This window comes from Sarcophilus harrisii, chromosome 4 (assembly GCF_902635505.1).
Source record: "Sarcophilus harrisii chromosome 4, mSarHar1.11, whole genome shotgun sequence".
Classification (NCBI taxonomy): Eukaryota; Metazoa; Chordata; class Mammalia; order Dasyuromorphia; family Dasyuridae; genus Sarcophilus; species Sarcophilus harrisii.
In genome coordinates, this window is record NC_045429.1 from 233,411,937 (window position 1) to 233,436,919 (window position 24,983).

General features: G+C 32.8%; 1 protein-coding gene across 4 annotated transcripts in view; it reads right to left on the reverse strand.

The window, feature by feature from the left end:
- Positions 1–24,983, reverse strand: part of SENP6 (SUMO specific peptidase 6) — a 132,158-nt gene that overhangs the window by 100,306 nt on the left and 6,869 nt on the right. For all 4 annotated transcript variants that reach the window (XM_012549168.3, XM_012549166.3, XM_012549167.3 and 1 more), the window contains exon 2: positions 11,687–11,780. In XM_012549168.3, coding sequence (XP_012404622.1) covers positions 11,687–11,780 — 94 coding nt within the window. The remainder of the gene's footprint in view (positions 1–11,686; positions 11,781–24,983) is intronic.

Consider the following 24,983-nt stretch of genomic DNA (forward strand, 5'->3'; position numbering starts at 1 on the left):
GAGAGAGAAGAAGGTCAGAGATTTCTGATCTATACTTGGCCTTTATAATAAGGGTCAGAGTGGAAGAGAAGAGGTTCTACCAAGGTACAGTGTCCAGTTACAAGCAAGAATTATCTTTGTTCTAGAAGTGAAGTACAGTGGAAAAGGAGAATCAATGGGGCAAACTTTATAAGGCAGAGGCAGAAACCACTTAAGAGAGAGGACAAAATAAATACCTAGGAGATTCTGATTCCATGCGGAATACAGAAAACAGAAGCCAGATATTTATAAGAGTCTTGACCAGAGAATTAAGTTTTAAAAGAAGCTGGATAATGAAGAAAATGAAAACAATCTTCTCTGGAAATAGATACCAAAAAACTTAAACTAATTAACAGGACTAGTTAAAGAGAAAATCTATTTTAATTGAGAGGGGAAAGGAGAAAGGAAGAAGAATGATAAAAAAGAGTAAGGGATAACAAATAAGTGAGGGTGGTAAGGAGGTGACTGGAAGAAAGTTAATGGTACAGGCCAAAGGATCAAAGTACCTGTATAGACCCAATATTGTATTTACAGTGAAAAGAAGGAAAAAATATATATCATTAGAAATAAAGAGGAAAATTCAAACCTAACATAACTTTAAAGGTGAATAAATTAATCCAATGAAATGAAAAAGTGACAAGATTAGATGAAAAAACAAAACCCTACTCTACTGCTGCTTACCAAAAACACATTTTAAAAAATACATACATAAAATTGAAGGGATGGAAAAATACTTACTATGAAGTAAATCTTTTAAAAAATGCCATAGTTATAATCATTCTGACAAAGCAAAAACAAAATTCAAAAATAAAAGGGAAGAGGAGATAAAAAAGAAACTGCATTAAACTGAAAGGAAGAGTCAACTAATATTAGTAATAAATTGTCCAAATGCTTAACTGTACAAAGTCATGAAATACATTAATTCAATTGCAAGACATAGACTGTAACATAATGATGGTAGAAATCTCAATAGTCCTGTTTCCTGACATGACACTGGTATACTACCCAGGTTTCACAGGCATAACGCAATGTTCTTAATTAAGCCCCTCCCTGGTTCCTCCCTAACTCCCTAGTCTCCATCCCACCCTTACTTTCTGCTCCCTCCTTCTCTCTAACAAGAAACATCCTGTTTAATTATATATGATTAGGCCTTAATTATATTTGATTTAGCTCATTAACTGTTTCGTATTAATAAATGGTATCCTTTGTGACTTTGATAATGTCTTATGGGGAGTTTTTCATATTGCAAACTACTTCCTCACAACCTAGCACCTGGGTACTTTATTTATCTAAAACTGCCTCAAAAAATATAAATCATTTAGGAGGTCAAAAAAAAAAAAAAAAAAAAGCATATGATTTTTTAAAGAATGCTGGGGGGAAAAAGTATTATGACAGAAATTATGTTTAAACCAACTTCTCACATCATATTCCACAAGACATTAGCCTTAAGTATTAAATTAAATATTAAAGATCAATGTGCTGTAGGAAATAAAGAGCAAAATGATTTTAGAAAAATCTGTAATTACATGAAAAAATGAAGAGTGAAATGAGCAGAATCATGTCAGTATTAGCAATACTGTTCAACGAATAACTATGAATAGCAATTGTTCTGCTTATTATACTCAAATCAACTATATAAAGGAAAGCTTCGATTACATGAAATTAATAAAAGTTCTTTGATACAGATTCAGTATCTAAACCATATAAATTACACTGAGAGTCACAAAGAGATAAACACAACAACCATTTCCAAAAAGATAAAAAACACATGAACAATTCTTAAGAGACTTTAGCAAAATAAGCTCATATAAATTATCATAATTTCTATATATCACAATCACATGAAAGAATACTATACTAGTCACTCATAATAAGAGAAAAATCAAATCAAAACAACCCTGACAGTTCAACTCAAATTACCAAAGATAACAAAAAATGACAATAGCCAAAGTTGGAGAGGTTACAGAAAGATGGGAAAACACTTTTAATGGGGCTCTGAAATATATTTTGGAAAGCAATTTACAATTATGTAAATTATATGAAATATCTATATATTTGAACAACATATTCCATTACTGAGTTTACACTCCATTCAAATTCCAAACAAGAAATCCCCCACATACACCAAGATAGTTATAGTGGCATTTTATGTGATAGTAAAGAATAAGAAACAAAATACATGTTCACTAATTGGGAAATGGCTCAACAAATTGTTCCACATGAATGTAAAAGACCATGTGCTGTAGCAAATGATATGTGAACCATCAGCAAATATTACCTATAATAGGGATAAGCTGTAAGTTTTCCCACTAGGATTACAAGTGAAACAAGGATGCCCATTATCACAAATATACAATATTACATTATAAATACTAGCAATAGCAACAAGAGAAGAAAAAGAAATTTAAGGAATCAAAATGGGCAGTTGAGGTAGGTAAAACTTTTTGCAAATGATATATATCATATTTGGAAAATACTAGAGAGTCAAATTAAAGAGCTAGTTGAAAAAATTAATAGTTTTATCAAAGGAGTAAAATATAAACAATTTAAATGAAAAGAATATCCCCACTATCTAAGATTAATTTAACAAAATTATAAAGATAGTGCAAACTTGAATGAAGAGATGAGAAGATACTCTTCCAATTCACTCTCCTTTTGTGGAGGTGGGAGGTCCCAATTGCTATTCAATTTTGAGGGGCTTTTTTAAAGCTGGCAAATTATCTTTTATTATTATTGTTATTATAGCCTTTATTTACAAAACATATGCATGGGTAATTTTTCAACATTGACCCTTGCAAAACCTTCTTTTCCAAATTTTCCCCTTTTTCCCCCCACCTCCCCCCAGATGGCAGATACTCCAATACATATTAAAAATATCAAAATAATGTTAGATCCAATATATGTATACATATTTATACAGTTACCTTGCTGCATAAGAAAACTCAGATTTAGAAAAAAAAATTGAGAAGGAAAACAAAAATGTCCCAGTTTTCCCACATTCTGCATTATCTTTTCCTGTCATTCTAGCCAATCTGACAGGTGTGTAGTGCTATCTCAGAGTTGTCTTAATTTGCATTTCTCTGATCAGAGAAATCTGATAGGAAATGATAATGACAAATGTGGGAAAACTGGGACACTGATACATTGTTAGTGGGATTGTGAACACACCCAGCCATTCTGGAGAGATATTTGGAACTATGCTCAAAAAGTTATCAAACTGTGCATACCCTTTGATCCAGCAGTGTTACTACTAGGCTTATATCCCAAAGCAATTTTAAGGAAGGGAAAGGGACCTGTATGTACAAGAATGTTTAGGGCAGCCCTCTTTGTAGTGGCCAGAAACTGGAAACAGAATGGATGCCCATCAATTGAGAATGGCTGAACAAATTGTGGTATATGAATGTTATGGAATATTATTGTTCTGTAAGAAATGACCAGCAGGATGATTTCAGAAAGGCCTGGAGAGATTTACATTAGTTGATGCTGAGTGAAATGAGCAGGACCAGGAGATCATTATATACTTGAACAACAATACTATATGAGGATCAATTCTGACCAACATGGCCCTCTTCAGTGATGAGATGAACCAAATCAGTTCTAATAGAGCAGTAACAAATTGAACTAGTTACACTCAGCAAAGAACTCTGGGAGATGATTAAGAACCACTATGTAGAATTCCCAATCCCTCTATTTTTGTCTGCCTGCATTTTTTATTTCCTTCACAGGTTCATTGTACACTATTTCAAAGTCAGATTCTTTTTATGGACTTTGTATAAAATGTAACATATACTTTAACATATTGAACATGTGTTGGTCAACCTGCCATCTGGGGGAAGGGGTGGGGGGAAGGAGGGGAAAAACTGGAACAAAAGATTTTGCAATTGTCAATGCTGAAAAATTACCCATGCATATAACTTGTAAATAAAAAGCCATTAAAAAAAAAAAAAACTTCTCTGACCAATAATGATTTGGAGCACCTTTTCATATGACTAGAAATAGTTTCAATTTCTTCATCTGAAAATTGTTTATTCATATCCTTTGACCTTTATCAATTGGAGAATGGGTTATATTTTTATAAATTTGAGTCAATTCTCTATACATTGTAGAAACGAGCCCTTTATCAGAACCCTTAAATGTAAAAATGATTTCCCAATTTATTGCTTCCTGTCTGATCTCGTCTCCATTAGTTTTGTCTGTACAAAAACTTTTTAACTTAATATAATCAACATTATCTATCTGGCATTCAAATATGAGTTGCAGTTCTTCTTTGGACACAAATTCCTTCCTTCTCCATAGATCTGAGAGGCGAACTATCCTATGTTCCTCTTAATTTGCTTATAGCATCACTCTTTGTCTAAATCATGGACCCATTTAGATCTTATATTGTTATGTAGAGTTAGGTATGGGTCGAGCTCTAATTTCTTCCATACTAGTTTCCAATTTTCCCAGCAGTTTTTGTCAAGTAGTGAATTCTTATAAGCTGGGGTCTTTGGGTTTGTCAAACTAGATTGCTATAGTTATTGACTATTTTGTTCTGGGAATCTAACTTATTCCACTGATCAACTACTCTTTCTTAGCCAGTACCAAATGGTTTTGATGACTGCTGCTTTATAATATAATTTTAGATCTGGTACAGTTAGGCCACCTTCATTTGATTTTTTTTTTTCATTATTTCCCTTAAAATTCTTGACCTTTTGTTCTTCCAGATGAATTTTGTTGTTATTTTTTCTAGGTCAGTAAAAGTTTCTTGGGAGCTTGACTGGTATAGCACTAAATAAATAGATTAGGTAATGTTATCATCTTTATTATATTCGCTCGATCTAAGAACACTTGATATTTTTCCAATTCTTTAGATCTGACTTTATTTGTGTGTAAAGTATTTTGTAGTTTTGCTCATATAGTTCCTGACTTTCCCTTGGCAGAAAGATTTGGGAGGGCTTTTCCTATGAATTAATCAATTGGATTGACTCTTCCTCAATTAAAAAATCCCCCACTATCTATCGCAGGATAGGACTTAAAGAAAAGATACTGGGGATAATCATGATGCTATAAAAACCAGAAGACATCAATAAAACTTTTTTTTTTTAAATAAATAGAGTAGCTCTCTGGAAAGGGAGAAAGAGAAGAAGAATGGGAGAAATTCTGGTAAAGTTAAAGATTATCAAGAAAAATTAATTTTTAAAAAAATTAACTTTCCACATTTTGGCTTTCTCTAGTCTTTCTAGTATTTTTATTTGTTATTTGTTCCACATAATCCATGGCTGTAATATTAACCTACATATTGTTCTTAATGTCAACAACAATATTACTTCTCATCTCAGAATCACTCTCTTAGTTAAAGATTCAACTCAAATACCACTTTCAGGAGGAAACTCTCCCAAATGTCCCCAGCTAGTTATGGTACCTTCTCTTCTATGGTTATTTTGTATCAACTCTGAATGTACCTCAATTCATCAATTTTTAAGTATATCTTGTCTCCTTGATTATAATGCAAACCCCTTTTGGGAAAAAAGGCATATTAATATATTTTTCATGGAGCTGTGCATTGGTATAGGCATTAAATAAATTTGAAACTATGCCCTAAAATTTACTACTATATTGTGAATATTCTTTGACCTGTCAATGCCACTGACAGACCTAACCCTCAAAGTGTTCAAAAGAAAAGCCTGTATGTATAAAAATATGGCAAGTACTTTAAAATTTAAATGATAAAGAATCAGAAATTAAGTGAATGCCCAATGATTGAACAATCATGGCGTAAGAATACAACATAATACTGATAAAGTAATGGATACAGAATAACAATGTAAAAACAATTGAAGTTCTCCGGAACTTCAAAATGTTAGAAGATAACAATGACCAACAATCATTTCCAAAGGACTGATTATGAAATATGATATTTATCTCCTAACAGAGAGGTGATATAGTCAAAACACAGAATAAGATATATATTTTTAATATTGCTAATATGAGCATCTGTTTTGTTTATATGTATTTGTTACCAAAGTTTCATTTTTCTATTTTTCTGGTGATGAAATGGGAAGAAGGATCTAGGAGTGATCAAATAAAATTTTGTCAATGGAATAAAACCTTTTTTTTTTTTAAAGCACTTAAGATCAAGAACTATTTATGTTTATTTTTTATTATTTATTTGAATTTATAGGAAACTAAACAGTGCAATGGATAGGATACTAGATTGGAGTCGGGAAAACCAGAATTCAAATCTGATCCCAAATACTGATTTAAATACTTAAAGCTGTGTAACTCTAGATAAATCATGTCTGCCTCAGTTTCCTCCTCTATAAAGTAAGGATAACAGCACCTACTTTCTAGTGCTAGATCAACTTTAGAGATGAGAAAGGGGAGGAAAAAAAAAAAGCAAGAAAGAAGAAGAGGTAGCAATAGGGTAACAGTAGTCAGCTCCAGCACTTAGCACAGTCTAGCATGTAATAAATAGATCAGTAGCATCAAATTCAAACAAAAGAGGGGCCCTTAAACCATAAACAAGCATACTTGGGAGCTGCATTGACTCAGAAAACTACATATTAATATTATTTCTGTTTTACTGTATTTTTAATTATTTCCCAATTACATTTTATTCTGGTTTGATTGTAGGTGAGTGTCATGGGTCAGATGCTGGCTTGTTTGTTACCTTTGTAGTAGATGTTTACTGTTTGGTTGGTAATTTTTATACTGGGAAATAGTTTTACTTTTGCTTACATTATACAACCTCAAAAGTGACAACATACTTATGTTTTAATCAACATATCCTTTATATGTCCTCATTAATTCAATCAATATTTATTAAGCAACTATTATGCATCAGGCACTATATTCTGTAATGGGGATGAAAAATTTTGAAAGACTGTCTTCACAAAACTAGTGCAAAGATGTTCAAAATGAACATAGAGCTAGTTGGGAAATGAAAAAATGTCTGTAGTGAAGAGGGAATGCTTTCTAGGCATGGAGAAAAGCTAGTGAAAATGTCCAGAACAGGGACATGAAGTACCTGAGGAATAGGCATGGAAGCCAGTATCAAAGAACAATGGGTCTAAAGAAGAACTAGAGATCATTACTGATCACAAAATAGAAAATTTTTATTACGTCAAATTGAAAACTTTTTGTACAAACAAAACTAATGCAGACAAAATTAGAAGGGAAGCAATAAACTGAAAAATATTTTTATAGTCAAAGGTTCTGATAAAGGACTCATTTCCAAAATATATAGAGAATTGACTCTATAAGAAATCAAGCCATTCTCCAATTGATATATGGTCAAAGGATATGAACAGACAATTCTCAAACGAAGAAATTGAAACTATTTCTAGCCATATGAAAAGATGCTCCAAGTCACTATTAATCAGAGAAATGCAAATTAAGACAACTAAGATACCAGTACACACCTGTCAGACTGGCTAAAATGACGGAAAGATAATGCAGAATGTTGGAGGGGATGTGGGAAAACAGGGACATTTATTAGTATACATTGTTAGTGGAATTGTGAATACATCCAACCATTCTGGAGAACTATGCTCAAAAAGTTATCAAACTGTGCATACCCTTTGATCCAGCAGTGCTGCTACTGGGTTTATACCCCAAAGAGATCATAAAGACGGGAAAGGGACCTGTATGTGCATGATGTTTGTGGGAGCCCTCTTTGTAGTGGCCAGAAACTGGAAACTGAGTAGATGCCCATCAACTGGAGAATGGCTGAATAAATTGTGGTATATAAATATTGTGGAATATTATTGTTCAATAAGAAATGACCAACAGGATGATTTCAGAAAGGCCTGGAGAGACTTACATGAACTAATGCTGAGTGAAACGAGCAGGGCCAGGAGATCATTATATACTTCAACAACAATACTATATGATGATCAATTCTGATGGACCTGGCCATCTTCAGCAATGAGATGAACCAAATCAGTTCCAATGGAGCAGTAATAAACTGAACCAGCTATACCCGGTGAAAGAACTCTGGGAGATGACTAAAAACCATTACATTGAATTCCCAATCCCTATATTTTTGCCTGCTGCCATTTTGGATTTCTTACACAGGCTAATTGTACAATATTTCAGAAATAACGGTTTGGTCATGTATACTTATTTTGTGTTTAATTTATACTTTAATATATTTAACATCTACTAGTCATCCTGCCATCTAGGGGAGGGGGTGAGGGGAAGAAGGGGAAAAATTGGAACAAAAGGTTTGGCAATTAATTGTCAATGCTGAAAATTACCCATGTATAACTTGTAAATAAAAAGCTATTTATAAAAAAAAAAGAACAATGGGTCTAAGTCCTCTCATTTCCCTGATGAAAAACCTCAAATGTTTAGTAGGTTACTGACTAACCCATCATATATCCAATAAAGAACTCCTGTTTGTTATTCAAGGCCTTTCATGATCCAGTTATCCACTACCTTTCTAATTTCACAGTATTCCCCTGGATCTAATCTACTCATCTACAATAATGCCTAGAAATTTCTTCGGAACATTTCTACCTATCAGAACTCCCATTTTTTTCTTCAAGGCCTATCTCAGATCCCATAAATCCCATGTTGCATTTCCCCTTATCATCAGATAGATGCCAAATTTTTACTTTTTTGCTTTAATTCTTATCCAAATGGCTGTTTCCAGTGAGTATAATTATATCTTAATCTGTATTGCATCTGTAACTATATATGTCAAATTATAGGATACTGTTGACAAATAGAATCTGACTCTGTGTCCTTTGATTCTAGAGCCAGTGGTCTTCATATTGTACTATGTTGGTTTTTGATCTAACAAATCAATGCTATAAATTACAACCCTGGCAGTTGATTCAAATATAAACTCCCACATAAGCCATCAGTTATTTCTAATATATAAAATACAAATGATATTTTGGGGGAATGAAAATTTTTTTTTTTGATCACCATTTCCTGCACCTCCTGATCACTGTTTTATAGTATCAATGTTAGATTAGCGTGACACTTCTCTGCTATCTACTGTTCTTTAGAACTTCATGTCTTATTCCTAAACTATGTTCTGCAATATAGTTTTCCCCATTCTTCCCTAAGTTGTCTGTATTTGCTGTGGATTCCTTGGGCAATAAAGTATGTGTCCCATTCAATGGAAGTTTCTTTTTATTTCTTTATGCAACATCCTGATCTCCTCTCCAAGATGAACCTGTGGACCATTTTTCCATTTAGCTGCACCATTGTTTTGTTCTCACTTATAGCAAAAAAAGTAAAGGTTAATATGAAGAAACAGTTATTCTACCATTATCTCTATAAGAAGGTTGAAAAATCATGTGATATCATATACCTAAAAGTATGGTATACTTTTGGAAGTATACCAAGAAGCCTTGAGAGGCACATAATTCAGAGCCTGCAGGTGATGAAGAAAACGGGGATCAGAATGGTTTTAAATGCCCAAAGTCACAGAGCTAAGCATCAAAAGCAGAATATGAGCCCAGATTTTTTTGATTCTAAAATTTCAAATTTAGAGTATTAAGAGTATATGTGTATAGACATTTAAAAAGTGCAAGTCTTAGCACCCATTCTCCCTTTTTATGTCACTGCCACTATATAATGAATGAGTAGAGAAATGATTAGGACGGAGGGTCATTATAAAATTTTTATTTGCTTCAGGACTTGCTACAGTCAAAATAGTCAAATAATCACTAAGAGGTCAGATTACTGATAATTATCATCTCCTGTCACTAGTTGGGCTAGTTCTCAAGCAGAAACCATGAGCCATAGGCAGTATCTCCAAGTCTACCACACTGCAGAAAGGCATCAGAGTTAGTCACAGACTTGGATGGAGCTGAAAGGGACCTTCAAAGGCTATCTTCTCCAATCCACTCATTTTAGGAGTAAAATAAGGGAGGAAAAGTGAAATGACCAGTGTCACAGAGCTCTCAATCTACAAGCAAAGCTTTGTTCCACCACAGAGCATAGAAGATTTATCTGAATGTGAAAATTTTTTCTAACAAATTCCTGGTGTGAATTGTCTCTTAATAATTAGATCATTCTGGTAAAAGAAGCCTGTCCAAAAATACTGTATATGACTATTAGGACCTATAGATGAAAAGCCTCCTAGAGTTCATCTAGTTCAAATACTTCAAATGACATGGCAAGTAAAATGAATTTCCAAAAGAGGCAAAGTGACTTGACTAATGTCAGATGTGACCACAGGTAAGACAATATTCCATCTGTATACTCTGTTTAAATGATAGTTTAATAAAATGAGGTTTTTACACGACTTCCTAAAATATTTCTCATTCTACTGCTCAAAGGTTAAAATCTCTGCTGCAAAATGACTTACTTCCAGCTCATGGTTAAGAAATCAAAATCTTCATGAAATAACATACAGTTTTCTGCTAGTAACCAAACAATTCTAGGTATGAGGATTCCTCAGATATCAATCTTAAAATACTCAGTCATAGTCAAAAATTAAATGATGAGAAATGGTTACTTTGGTCATTTTAGTATCTTTTCTCTACAGATCCTTAACTCAGTATTTCTCTCACAATTGTTTTTGTGATCCTGTTGCTACTAAAATTGCCATATATATGAAAAGATATTACCTTATGTAAAAAAAAAAATCTTTTTTGAAATGGGACTCTTAGTAACAACAAACCCCAAAAGATGCTTTCTCCTTCATGTGCTTAAAAGAAACATTTCTTCACATAACTTTAGCATTAAAAATAACTTATAAAAACAAAATTGGCCTTAGAATAAACTGAAAAACTTTTAATTCAAGATTCCTCAATTGAGGCTTAACTTTAGACTAATCCTTATTAGTGAAAGCAAAGATCTAAAATGAAAATGCAATAAAAGACAATGTGTTTGAGTAACTTTTTCACATGAGAAATTCAATATAAAAAGAAGAGAATGTTATGTGAAAACTGCAAATTTCTGCTACTTATAATTTTAAAATAACTATTGCATGCAATATTAATAAAACTGCCCAGATTTTCTTTTGAACTTCAGTTCTCTTCTGTGCATTAAAAAATTCATTGAAGTTCTTTTTCCTTCTTTTTATTATTTTTTTTTGGTTTGGTATTTTAGTCATTACTTACAACTTCCTCACCCTCCATGTCCAACATAAAAGGTTCCAAAAGCACAATCTCTTATTATAAAAATGGAAGTTGTTTTATAAGTAGGACACGTCTGATGAATTTTATTTTTAATCAAAGGAAACCATTTTTGAGGGGCATCTAATAGGAAAAAGTCCTCAAAATTAGATTTCAAAAAATTCATCTTTCAAAAAAACTAAGAAAAAATTCATTCAACAATGTGTTGATTCAAAGCAATTCCAATAGAATTGTGTTAAAAAGAGCCATTTGCATCCAGAGAGAACTTGGAGACAGAATGTAAATCAAACCATAGTATTTTCACCATTGTTGTTTGTTAGCTTCCCCCCTTCTTGTTTTCTTTTTCCCCTTTGAATCTGATTTTTCTTGTGCAGCATAACAAATATGAAAATATGTTTAGAAAAATTGCACCTATTTAACCTCTATTGGATTGCTTGCTTTCTAGGGAGAGCAAGGGTAGGGGAAAGAAAGAGAGAATTTAGAACAAGGTTTTGCGAAGGTGAATAATTAAAAACTGTCTTTGCATGTAGTTGGAAAAAATGAAAAGCTATTATTAAAATAGAAGAAAAAAAGAAAAATATCCTTACTCTTTTTCTGCATCTCCTTCACTTTCTTCTGCATCATCGAAGCTCCAATTATTTTTAAATCCTCCATCTTTCTTGAACTGTGATCTAGCCAAAGCTGAAATGAAAATAAATTGAAATAAATGCTTCAAGGTATATAACAAATCAATGTGAAATCAGTATATGCTTTTCCAGGTCTTTTGCTTATCTCCTTTTTCCCCCACTTGTTTTCCTTATACTTCAGTCATTTCCCTTCCTACCTTCTCTTTTATAGATGAGGTACAAAGGACAAGTAATTTTGCTAGAAATAGAAGTTAAACTAATTAAAATATGAACTGAGCCTTTCTTTAGTGTTTCATTTATCAGTCTCATTCAAATTATAAACTTTCAAAATTTTTTTCTTTTAAATAGTATTTTATTTTTTCCAGTTTCACGTACAATTATTCATTTAAAAATAAAATATTGAGTTTCAAATTTCCTTCCTCCCTCAAAAGGACAAGTTATTTGATATAAATTATATATGTGCAATCATGTAAAACATTTATATACTAGTCATGTTGTAAAAGAAGAAACAACCAAAAAAAAAAAAAAAATGAAAATGGTATGGTTCGATCTGCATTCAAATTTCATCAGTTCTTTCTCTGGGTGTGGATAGCATTTTTCAAGAGGCTTTTGTAATTATTTTGGATACACTGTATTGCTGAAAAGATTCAAGTCATTCTTAGCTGATCCTCATCCACTGTGACTGCTACTGTGTAAAATGTTCTCCTGGTACTATTTGCTTCACTTTGCATCAGTTTCTTGGTTTTTCTCAAATCAGCCTACTTATCATAAATGCACAAAATGCTATACTCCCTTACATTCCATTCATATACCACATCTTCCTCAGCCATTGTCCAATTGATAGCCATTCCCTCAATTTCCAATTCTTTGCCACTACAAAAAGAGCTGCTACAAATATTTTTTATACATATGGATCCTTTTCCATTTTTTTAATATCTTTTTGAGATATAAACTTATAGTAGTGGTATTCCTATACCAAGGATATTAACAGTTTGGCCTTTGACATAGTTCAAAATTGCTCTCCAGAAGGGTTATATTATTCACAACTTCAACAGTGCATTAGCGTCTCAATTTTCCCACATCTTCTCCAATATTTATCATGATTTTTTGTTATATTAGTCAATCTGTTAAGTGTGAAGTAGTACTTCAGAGTTGTTTTAATTTGCATTTCTCTAATCAATAATGATTTACATATTTTTTTCATTTAATTATAGATAGCTTTGATTTCTTCACCTGGAAATGTCTGTTTGATCATTTATCAAATGGAGAATAATATACTCTTAATACATTTGACTCACTTTTGTATATACTTAAGAAATTAGGCCTTTAGTTCTGATAAAGGCCTCATTTCTAAAATATATAGAGAATTAACTCTAATTTATAAAAAAATCAAGCCATTCTCCAATTGAAAAATGGTCAAAGGATATGAACAGACAATTCTCAGATGAAGAAATTGAAACTATTTCTAGTCATATGAAAAGATGCTCCAAGTCATTATTAATCAGAGAAATGCAAATTAAGACAACTCTAAGATACCACTACACACCTGTCAGATTGGCTAAGATGACAGGAAAAAAAATAAGATGATTGTTGGAGGGATCGGGAAAACTGGGACATTGATGCATTGTTGGTGGAATTGTGAACGAATCCAACCATTTTGGAGAGTAGTTTGGAACTATGCTCAAAAAGTTATCAAACTGTGCATACCCTTTGATCCAGCAGTGTTACTACTGGGATTATATCCCAAAGAGATTATAAAGAAGGGAAAGGGACCTGTATGTGCACGAATGTTTGTGGCAGCCCTTGTAGTGGCTAAAAACTGGAAACTGAATGGATGTCCATCAGTTGGAGAATGGTTGAATAAATTGTGATATGAAAATTATGGAATATTACTGTTCTGTAAGAAATGACCAACAGGATAATTTCAGAAAGGCCTGGAGAGACTTACATGAACTGATGCTGAGTGAAATGAGCAGGACCAGGAGATCATTATATACTTCAACAACAATACTATATGATGACCAGTTCTGATGGATCAGGCCATCCTCAGCAACGAGATCAACCAAATCATTTCTAATGGAGCAGTAATGAACTGAACTAGCTATGCCCAGAAAAGAACTCTGGGAGATGACTAAAACCATTACATTGAATTCCCAATCCCTATATTTATGCACACCTGCATTTTGATTTCCTTCACAAGCTAATTGTACAATATTTCAGAGTCTGATTCTTTTCTACAGCAAAATAACGTTTTGGTCAGGTATACTTATTGTGTATCTAATTTATATTTTAATATATTTAACATCTACTGGTCATCCTACCATCTAGGGGAGGGGGTGGGGGGTGGGGTGGGGTAAGAGGTGAAAAATTGGAACAAGAGGTTTGGAAATTGTTAATGCTGTAAAGTTACCCATGTATATATCCTGTAAATAAAAGGCTATTAAAAAAAAAAAAAAAAAAAAAAGAAATTAGGCCTTTATCAGAGACATCTGCTATAAAACTGTTTCTCAACTTCCTGTTTTCCTTCTAATCTTAGTTGCACTGATTTCTTTTATGCAAAAACCTAACTTAGTATGACCAAAATTATCCATCTTACATCTCAGGAAACTGTCTCTTATTTGGTCAAATTCTTTCTTTCTCCACAAATCTGACAGGTAAATTATTCCTTGCATTCCTACTATGCTAATCATATCACTCTTTATGTCTAAATCATGTACCCATTTTGACCTTATCTTAGTATACAGTGTAAGATATTGGTCTAAACTAGTTTCTATGATACCGTTTTCTATTTTTCTCAGAAGTTTTTGTCAAATTTTTTATGAAATTTCTTAAATAACATTCTTTTAAAGACAACTAGGTGGATAACGCACCTGCCCTGGAGTCAGGAGGACTTGGGTTCAAATCTGACCTAAGACATTTGACACTAACTAGCTTTGTGACCTTCACCAAGTCACCTAACCTCACATTCTTTTAAAAGAATTCCTGTTTATCATATAAATTAGGTCAATGATTTAATTGGTTAGGATATTCCCTTTATTACCACAGCATTTTATAAACATCTACTTTAGTGTGACAACAGCTACTTTGATATTTCACCCATCCACACAAAAAAAGTGACTTGACTGTCAACCTTTGGTTTCTCTAAAGTAGCCGGGTTTTTCAAGAACAGAAACACATTCTGACTGCCCAGACTCTAAGCCTTTCCAATTTGGTTAGACTTGTCAAAGCTTGTCTTCTGCTGATATACCCTTCAAGAGTGCAGAATTATTCCCATACTAAAATGAGGCAATAGAATAGAACTTTTAGCCACATAATTATGATCAAAATTAAACTTTCCAAAAAATTGCCACCAGGCCAAATGAGACAAAATTTCTGTCACTCTATCTCTTAATCTGTTAACATAAGACCAAAAATGTTGACAACAAATTTGAAACAATAACCTTGAGTAAAACAATTAAACCTAAAAAAATCTCAGGAAAAAGGCATAGGAGAAAATGTTCCAAATAGTAAATAATTAGTGAAATGAAAATGAAAACAAGTGAAAAGATTCTGATAGGTTGGGAGAATAGGTCAGTAAATTCCAAGCTCTCCAGAGAATAGAATATACCATGTTGATGCAAAATGGTTTCAGAGACATATAGACAGAACACTGATAGAGCTTGGAAGGCACTGAACTTAAGATTCTGGAAGAATGAGTTCAAATACTGACTCAAAACCTTTCTCTTTGGGTGATTCAGAGCAAATTACAAATCTCCTCAATCGAGTTTTCTGATAAATAGAATGGACATAATAATAGTACATACCTTTAAGTGCAGTAGTAATAATCAAAAGAAATCTGCATATCTTTTGATCTAACAATATGGCTACTAGACATGTATCCCAAGAGTTTTTGTTTTTTTTTTGTTTGTTTGTTTTTTTAAGGAAAAAGACCTAGATATTCAAAAATATTTATAGCAGCTCTTTTCTCAGGGCAAAGAAATGGATCGAGGGGTGGTCCATCAACTGGGGAATGTCTGAACAAATTGTGGTAAATGATTACAATGGAATTCTATTGAGCAGGGTGCTCTCAGAAACACCTGGAAAGCCTTCCATGAGCTGATGCAAAGTGAAATGTACTATGTACAAAGTAACAACAATAATATAAGATAATCAACTGTGAATAACTTTGCTAATCTCAGCAATGCAATGATCAAACACAATTCTGAAGGACGTGATGAAAAATGCTATCCATGCCCAAACTGATGGTGTCTGAATATAGACTGAAGCACTTTTCTAAGTTTTATTTTTTGTGCAATAGTTTTTTATTTTCAAAATACATGCAAATAAAGTTTTCAACATTTACCCCTGCAAAATCTTGTGTTCCAAATTTTTCTTCCTCCCCCCATTCCCCCTTACCAAACAAACAGCAAGTAGGTTAAATATGTGTAATTTTCCTAAACATATTTCCACACTTATCACGCTGCACAAGAAAAATCAGATACAAAAGGAAAAAAAATTCAACTATTTTTCTTGAGATTTTTTTTTTGGGGGGGGCGCCAATGTTTTCTTTTACAACATGCCTTCTATGGAAATTTTACATGTGCCTTTTCATCAAGAAGAATAAGGGAGGGAGGGAGGAAAGGAAAGAATTTAGAATTCAAAGTTTTAAAAAAGAAATGTCAAAAACTGTTTTACATGAAACTGGGAGGAAAATAAGATATTTTTAAAAAAAGAAATCAAATGGCAAACCTGAAAACTCTATATAAAGACTAGCCATTCTCAGAAACCAGAGAAGACTTGCATAAAAAGATAGAATGCAGTAATTAGAAGGATTGAACAACTTATAATTAGAAGGACTGAACAACTTATAGATCATGAAGATGAGCAATTAAAAAAAAAAACTCAAAAACTAGAGAAATGACCAATCAGAACTGCAGAGAATTAGTGATAAAAATATACTACTTAACCTCCAAATGTATCTAATGTGCAAAATGAGATATACATATTTATTTTGAAAATAAAGACAGACTTTAAAAACAAAAATAATTTACCCTGCAAGGATGGGAAGAGAGAAGAGCTTTTAATTAGGATAAGGGGACTTTCAAAGTTTTACTGATGAGAATTTGAAATTATAACACAAGTATCCAGAGGAAAAAAGCTGAATTTGTTTAAGTGAATAGAAGGCATTGAATGTTGTTGTTGTATTAACATTCTGTGGAAAAAGAAACAAGTGTCCCTTCAAAACATTAATGTTATCAAAGAATAACAAAGATTAATTTAAATAAGGCAAACAGGATTTGGGTGGACTACTTCTGTTCTAAGGGTTTGAAGAGAGGAAATTGGAAGATAGCCTAAAAAGACTAGCATATTACTATAGAAAGGAAAGAAGGGGATGATTCTTGCTCTTTCTTATAACTGTGTGCTTGTGTATACAAGTGGAGATAAAGTTCACTTCTCTGGAACAGGTAAAGAATCAAACATATGCAATCTGGTGTAGAATTATATGAAACAAAAAGGAAAAAAGCAGGATTGGAATGGGGGAAGCAGAGAAAAACAGGAAGAATAATACTGTGAGGGAACACTTAGTTACAAGCAAAACTGATTTTTTGGTCATGAAAGATGGATTTATAATTGGGGGAAGGGGAAACATTGTGTCTTAGACAAGGACTTTTTCCACCAGGGGATTTCTTTTTGCCAGAGGAATTTTTATGTGATCTTCGGTACAGGTATCTAAAATAGACATAAAAGTCAAATATTAACTAATAATAAACCATAAAGAAATTTATTTTAAAATAATTCTTTGTATACATACAATTTTTACCATTTATTAAAGATGAACACAAATTTGCATACTAATGGGATGACTGCTTTTTCATAAACAATTAAATCTTTGCAGAATATCTGATATTTTTTACTGTTGGCAAAATTTTCTCACACACACACTTCCCCTTTCCCCCTATTCAGTTTAGTCATGACCCACAGTTTAAGAAGCTTTGTCTTAAGACAGTTGAGCAATGACTGAACTAATTGTTAAATGAATGTAATGGAATATTACTATATTGTAACAAATGATAGAAGAAATGATTTTGGAAAAAATTTTAGAAATATGATTTATACAAGAGCTACAATATTGTTAACAATTTGGAAAGAATTAAGAACCCTTACATAGTGGAAAGAAGCATTTGAATCTTTTTCTCATTAGAACTGATTCAACAAAGTAATTATATACACAGTCACCTGGCTATAGAAATTTATCTTACCCCACAGGAAGTAGAAAAAGGGATAACAGAAGACAAGGAGCCACAAGGGAAGGTGGTAAAGTGGAGGTAATCAGAAGCAAAACACTTTTTAGAATGGACAAGAGGAAAACAGGAAAGGAGGGAAAAAGTTTTTTCAAAATTAATAAAAAATAAATTAATTTTACAATGTATTAAAGTATTCAGGATTATATCTACCAAACGCACACATATATATTCATATTTGCATATGCACAAGTACAAAATACTCTGCAGAAACATGTTACTGGAAAAAATTAATTTCTAATGAGTAGTTTAAGACAATTATGAAGATGACACTACTATCCCAATTACTAATTTAGTGCCATGCCAATTAAATTATCAAACTTTAAAGTACTAGAAAATATTATAATGAGATTCATCTAGAAGAATAAAAGACCAAGATTTCCAAGTGAAATAATGGTTAGGGGAGTGGAAAGGAAAGGTGCCTATCAGTATCAGATTTCAAACTATTCTACAAAGCAACAATCAACAAAACTTCCCCACTGGCTAAAAAAAAAAAGTTTAATATCAGTGGGACAGATCAGGTACAGAAAGTTCAGAAACAAATTAGCATATTGCTAAATAAAACTAAGACTCCCAAATACTAAGACATTTCTTTTCAAAAATACTGGGAACACTGGCAGAAATCAGGTTTATAACAACATCTCACACAACATACCAAAGCAAGTTCCAAATAGATATATGAAGTAGGTATGAAATTATATAAACAAATTAAGAGGAAGGAAAGCTATGTCTTTTAGATGGATGAACACATGATCAAACAATTCACAATCACAAATCACAATCACAAATCAAATCACAAAAGATAAAATGTACAATTTTAATTATTAGTAGGTGCTGATTAGTGAAAATGAGTGGTTGAATTATTCACATTTTAACTCTGTAACCATTAAGCTGGAATCAATTACCATATTTACATAATTATAATTTAAAATAGCAAGAATTTGAATATATGCAACCACTTCACTAGGCTCATTATTCATATTAATGAGGACTTAGCTGTGCATAAAATTAAAACAATCCTTCAAAAAATTAAAAAGAAACAATTATGGAAGAACTTTTCAGCAAGTTTCTCTCAAAGGTCTGACACCCAATATACATGAATATCTTCTTCAACTAGGATACGAATACAAAAGGCTCAAAAGAAATTGGCAAATATTGACAACCATAAGAAAAAAAATGCTCCAAAGGGAAATGTTAATTAGAATAATTTTGATGGCCTCCCTCGCATTCATCTCATTGGTAGGGATGACAAAAGAAAAATGACAATAGTTAAACTGGATGAAAGAATTAACTATTTGATGAAACTATGAAATGATTTAGCTATTTGGAAAAGAAATTTGGAACTATACCCCAAAGGAAATCAATCTTCCAAAAGAAAGTACATGGTAAGGATTATGGAAAAAGACTGGAAAGGCAGGAAGAAACTTAATGAAGGACTGTAAATGTCAAATAGCATTTTGTATTTGATCCTAGAGATGATGGAAGAGCACCTGGAATTTATTGAGTAGGGAAGCTAGCAAGGTGGAACTTGTATAAATCACTTTGGTGCCTGAATAGGAGATGCCTTGGAAGAAAGGGTGAAAGGGTCTTGAGGCAGGCACACTCACCTCTGTATTTCAACAGTCGAGTTATAAGGTGATGAGGCACTATCAAGCAAGGTATAACAGGCACTGAAAAATCAAGGATAACTCCTAGATGGAGAACTGGATGGTGTTGCTCTCTACAGAAATAGGTCAGCTGGGATGGGAACAATGGCTTAGGGGGAAAAGATGCCGAGTTCTCTTTTTGGACATGGTGAGCTTAAGATATCAATAACAACTAAGACTTGAAAAGCACTTAGAGGTGCTTGAAGATCAGGAGAGAAGTTTCTGAGTCTTCATTATACTGATGGCAATTAAATTCATTGGAATTGATGTGAATACCAATGGAAGAAAAGTAGATAGGTAAGAGGGATGAGAACAGAACCCAGTGGAACACTTAAAAGCTGGAAGATGAAGAAGGGGCGATCGTGGAGGTAAGAGAACTAGAAGAGAATCTTGGAGAAAAAAAGAGCATCAAGAAGATAAAGTGATTAACAAGCTATCAATGGAGGTTGTACAAATTCAATGATATAGCTTAGTGAGAAAATAACGTCTTTAGATAAAACTTCATGCTGGAAATGTCTACAACCCTACCATGAATTTGATGTTCATTATATATGCAAAAAAGAGGAAAGTATTTATGGTACTACAGATTTCAATTGCTATAAAAAGTGATTATCCAAAATAATTTTTTTATGGAGATGCTAGCACACAAGATCACAGAATTCTAGGGAATAACAAGTGAGAAAAATGTTTTGCATGTTACCAATTTTATTCTGTGAACTACATTTTATGTTACTTCATGACTACTGTATTGGGAAAATAAGCATATTATAAGAATACATGTTTCATTATAAAAAAAAATTGTACACGGAGAAGTGTATTTGCAGCAATCTAATGAGAGATTTGGATGTGGTCATGGGAATCCAACTCCCTCTTACCCATAGGTTCAATGTATCTGCAAGCACTTTTTAAAAAAACTTTTGGGCTATTTTCCAGGAATATTATCCCCATGAAAGTTGAGGATTGACTATACTATGAGCCAACTATTTTACTACAAGAGAAAAAGAACTTATGTATAAAAGTACTTTTAGTAGTTCTTTTTGTAGTGATGAATGAATAGAAACAAAATGGGTATCTGCTTATCAGTTGAAAACTAGATTAACAAATTACATTACAGAAACATGATTAAATAATTAGGTTATGAGAAATGGTAAAAAGGATGGATTCAAAGAAACCTGGGAAAATTTTTATGAATTAATAGAGAATGAAGTGAACAGAAGGGCTGTTAAATGACACAATAGAGTACCAGGCCTAGAATCGGAAAGATTCATCTTTTTCTGAGTTCAAATCTGATTTCAGATTTTCATTAGCTGTGTTGAACCTGGCCAAAAAAAAAAAAACAAAACTCCACTGACTCAATTTCCTCACCTGTAAAATGAGCTGGAGAAGGAAATGGCAAAATCTCTTTAGAATCTCTGCCAAGAAAACCCCCAAGGGGACCACAAAGAGTTGAGCAACTGAACAGTTGACAGTATGTCAGTGGCTTTTCTCAATCTTTCCTTTTTAAATTATTTACCAATATGACACCAGAAAACAATACAACGAAAATGGGAGTTCACGTGATAAAAATTCCTAAACAATTTTATTCCTAAAACATTTTAAGATTTCTATAGTTCAGACATTTAATTTTAATTCTGTAGTACATTTTAACAGATTAGAGAGCCTTTTAATATTTAATGTATTTACCCCCCCCCCAAAAAAAATGTCTTCCAAGTGATTTTCTTCTTAGCTTCCAATAGGAAAAACTTAGTCACTTAATTGTCAATGTTAATGAAAATAAACGACGACAAATAACTCCATAATAACCCAAAATAATTTTATTTGGCTTTGATAGGCATTACAGGATTTCTCTGGTAGCCTATCAGTTTTCTTTGTTTTAGTTTTCCCAGGCGTGTTTATTTATTAAAATATGTTTCACAAAATTCAAAATGTCTGGAAAAGACTCACCTCCCTGAGATCAAATCTAGCCTCAAGACACTTAGGAGATATGCAATCTTGGGTAAGTCATTTAACCCTCCTCTTTGCCTCATTTTCCTCATCTGTAAAATGAACTGGAGAAGGAAACGGCAAACTAATTCACCATCTTTGCCAAAAAAAAAAAAAAGTCAAAGAATAAGACACTACTGCACAACAATAACACTGTATCTGAAAAGTTTATATAGCATATTAGAGTCAGATGATTTAAGTTCAAATTCAGATTCCATTACTTTCTACCTGTATAAACTTGGGCAAGTTAATACTTTTGGGGTCTGAGTCTCAGTTTTATGTTCTGTAAAATGAGATTAGACTGGCTGACCTTATTGAGACTCTAGTTGTATATCTATGATCTTATTATCCTTATTTTAAGTGTCTGATAGAATTCATTCATATCTAATTCCACATGTGGCTGTTTTCAACTTCCCTCATCCAAATAAGTACAAATTAAATAAAAAGGTATAATGGGGATTCCATTAGATTTAAGTGTCTGGTGAGGTTCCCTTTAACTCTCAAATTCTATGACTATGCATTAAATCAATGATACAATGTATAACTATAATGGCTACAACCTGGCCTGTTTGAAGACATTACAACACTAAAAAATGTGAAATAAAGGAACAAACAATGACAGAGACAGTTACTATTTTCTAAAAAAATTTAACAGATATAAATCAGTCACCACAAGGAGACCTGAAATAGCATTAGTGAGTGACCTATTATTGACACCCTAGTTTAATTAAGAAATATAGCAGTCATATGAAAAAAATACTCTAGATCAGTATTGATTAAAGAAATACTAATTAAGACAACTCTGAGGAACTACCTCATACCTCCTGAATTGGCTAAGATGACAGGAAAAGATAATAGTAAGCATTGATTGGGATGTGGGAAAACCGGAACACTAATAACACATTGTTGGTAGAGTTGTGAAATGATCCAACCATTCTGGAAAACAATCTGGATCTATGCCCAAAGAGTTATCAAACTGTGCATACCCTTTGATCAAGCAATCTCACTAATGCAGTCTGCACATGCCCATATGTGCAAAAATGTTATAGCAGCTCCTTTTGTAGTGTCAAGGAACTGGAAATTGAGTGGATACCCATCAGTTGGGGAATGGCTGAATAAGTTATAGTGTAGGAAGGTAATGGAATTATTATTTTTCTATTAAAAATGGTAAGCAGGCTGATTTCAGAAAAGCCTAGAAAGATCTACATGAATTGCTGCTGTTATGATGAGTGAATTGAGCAGAACCAGAGAACATCATCCACAGTAACAAGCTTATGTGATGATCAACTGTGATATACTTTCAAAAATGTGGTGATTCAAGGCAATTCCAATAGACTTGGGATGAGAAATGGCAATCACAATCAGAGAACCACTGAGACTAAATGTGCATTAAAACAAAGTATTCACTTTTTTTGTTTTCTTTATTTCTTATATCTTTTATTCTCCTTCTGGTCTGATTTTTCTGGCACAACATGACACATATGGAAATATTTTTAAAAGTGTACCACATATTTGACCTATACCAGAGGGGGTAGGAGGGAGGTAAGGAAGAAAGGGAGAAAAAATTGGAAGACAAAGTTTTAGAAAATTAAATGTTGAAAACTGTCTTTACATGTACTTGGAAAATAAATACTATTGAGAAAAAGAAAAAGCAAATGGTCAGTGGAAAAAATATGTGATTGGAAAATGGTGATTGGAAAAAAGTTGTGATTGAAAAAAAAATATGGTAGCCAAGCCACCATCTAAATATTAATTAATATAAACTTATTTGTAAAAGTTTAGTCAAAGATGAGTAATAATCATTTCATTGAGATGGAAGAAAAAAACATTTTACAGAAAGAATAAAGAGAGACCCAATGCTGGATCAAATCAACAGCACTTTGGATGAAAGTAGGATAACAAATGGTTGGTTATTGTCCTTCACTCAAGTAAGTTAGTGTGTCTGACTAGGACTGATGATCAGACCAAATGATGGCAGAGCATTCTGTGGCAGAATGCTCTGCCACAGGTCATAAATATATAGTTCCTATGAACATCTGGATGGACTGTCTAATTTTGCACATCTTAAGTTTCTTCTAAGCCAATTCTGCTTTGTTCAAGGAGCATAGGACCTTCTTTGATAAGGGCAAGCCATGCTGGGCAGTCCCATGCCTGTATCTCCCATGTAATAACTTCCATGGTTTTTATATTGCTTTTCTGACCACCTTTGTGAGTGATTGCCTTGTATAAGATTCTCCATAAAAAAAAGTCTTTTTGGCAAGAATACTTTTGGCATTTGAACAATGTAGTCAGTCCAACAGATTTGTGCTCTCTGCAACAGCATTGGAATGCTTAGCAGTTTAGTTAGAGAAAAGACCTGTGTCTGGTAGGTAATCTTCAGAATCTTTCTAAGACAATTCAAATGGAAGCGATTCAGTTTCCTGGCATGACACTAATATACTGTCCAGATTTCATAGGCACACAACTATGAGATCAGCACAACAGCTCTGTACACTTTCAGTATAGTAGTCTAATTCTCTTCTCTCCCATACTTTCCTGTGAACCCACACACTGAGCTAGCTCTGGCAATACATGTGTCGACCTCATTATCAATGTGTACATTCCTAGAAAGTGTATTGCCAAGTTAAGTGAACTTATCCACAGAATTCAAAACTTAAAACTTCATACAACTCTGCATCATTTAAATCCAATTTACACAGAAATCAAAAAAAGGATGACAAATAGATAGAAAATGATACCTTATTATAATACTAAGGCTTTCATAAACTCCTCTACCCCCCCAATCAAAAATAGTTGAACTACCAACCTTAGCCCTTATGTACCACATAATAATAATTAACATTTATTATATATTATTTAAATTTTTCAATGTGATCTACATATATGTTATCTGGGTCCAAGAATAATGTATAATGCAGGTTGCAAGTATAATTATCCTCATTTATAAATGAGGAAACTTAAGGTTCAGAATGATTAAGTAACTTGGCCAAATTCACTTTGCTAATGTCAGAAAGTAGAATTTGCATTTTAAGTTTCTGACTCCAAACCTAATACTCTTTCCACTAAGCCACACTGCCTCCTAAGTTTAAAAAAAAAAAAAAAAAAAAAAAAAAAAAAAAAAAAAAAAAAAGCTTTTAGCTTTTTGAGAAGTAAATGGCACCAGAGAAAATAAAGGAAATACACAAAAGGTCCATACCGAATGTAACAATTTTGAGAATGAAAACTTTTCCCCCCTTTACACCTGTATTTTATAACAGGATAACAAATTAGTTATCTAAGGTACTTAATATTATTGACTCCAACCTCCATGTTACAAAGTTAACTTGAGGCCCTGTTTCTTGTCCATTT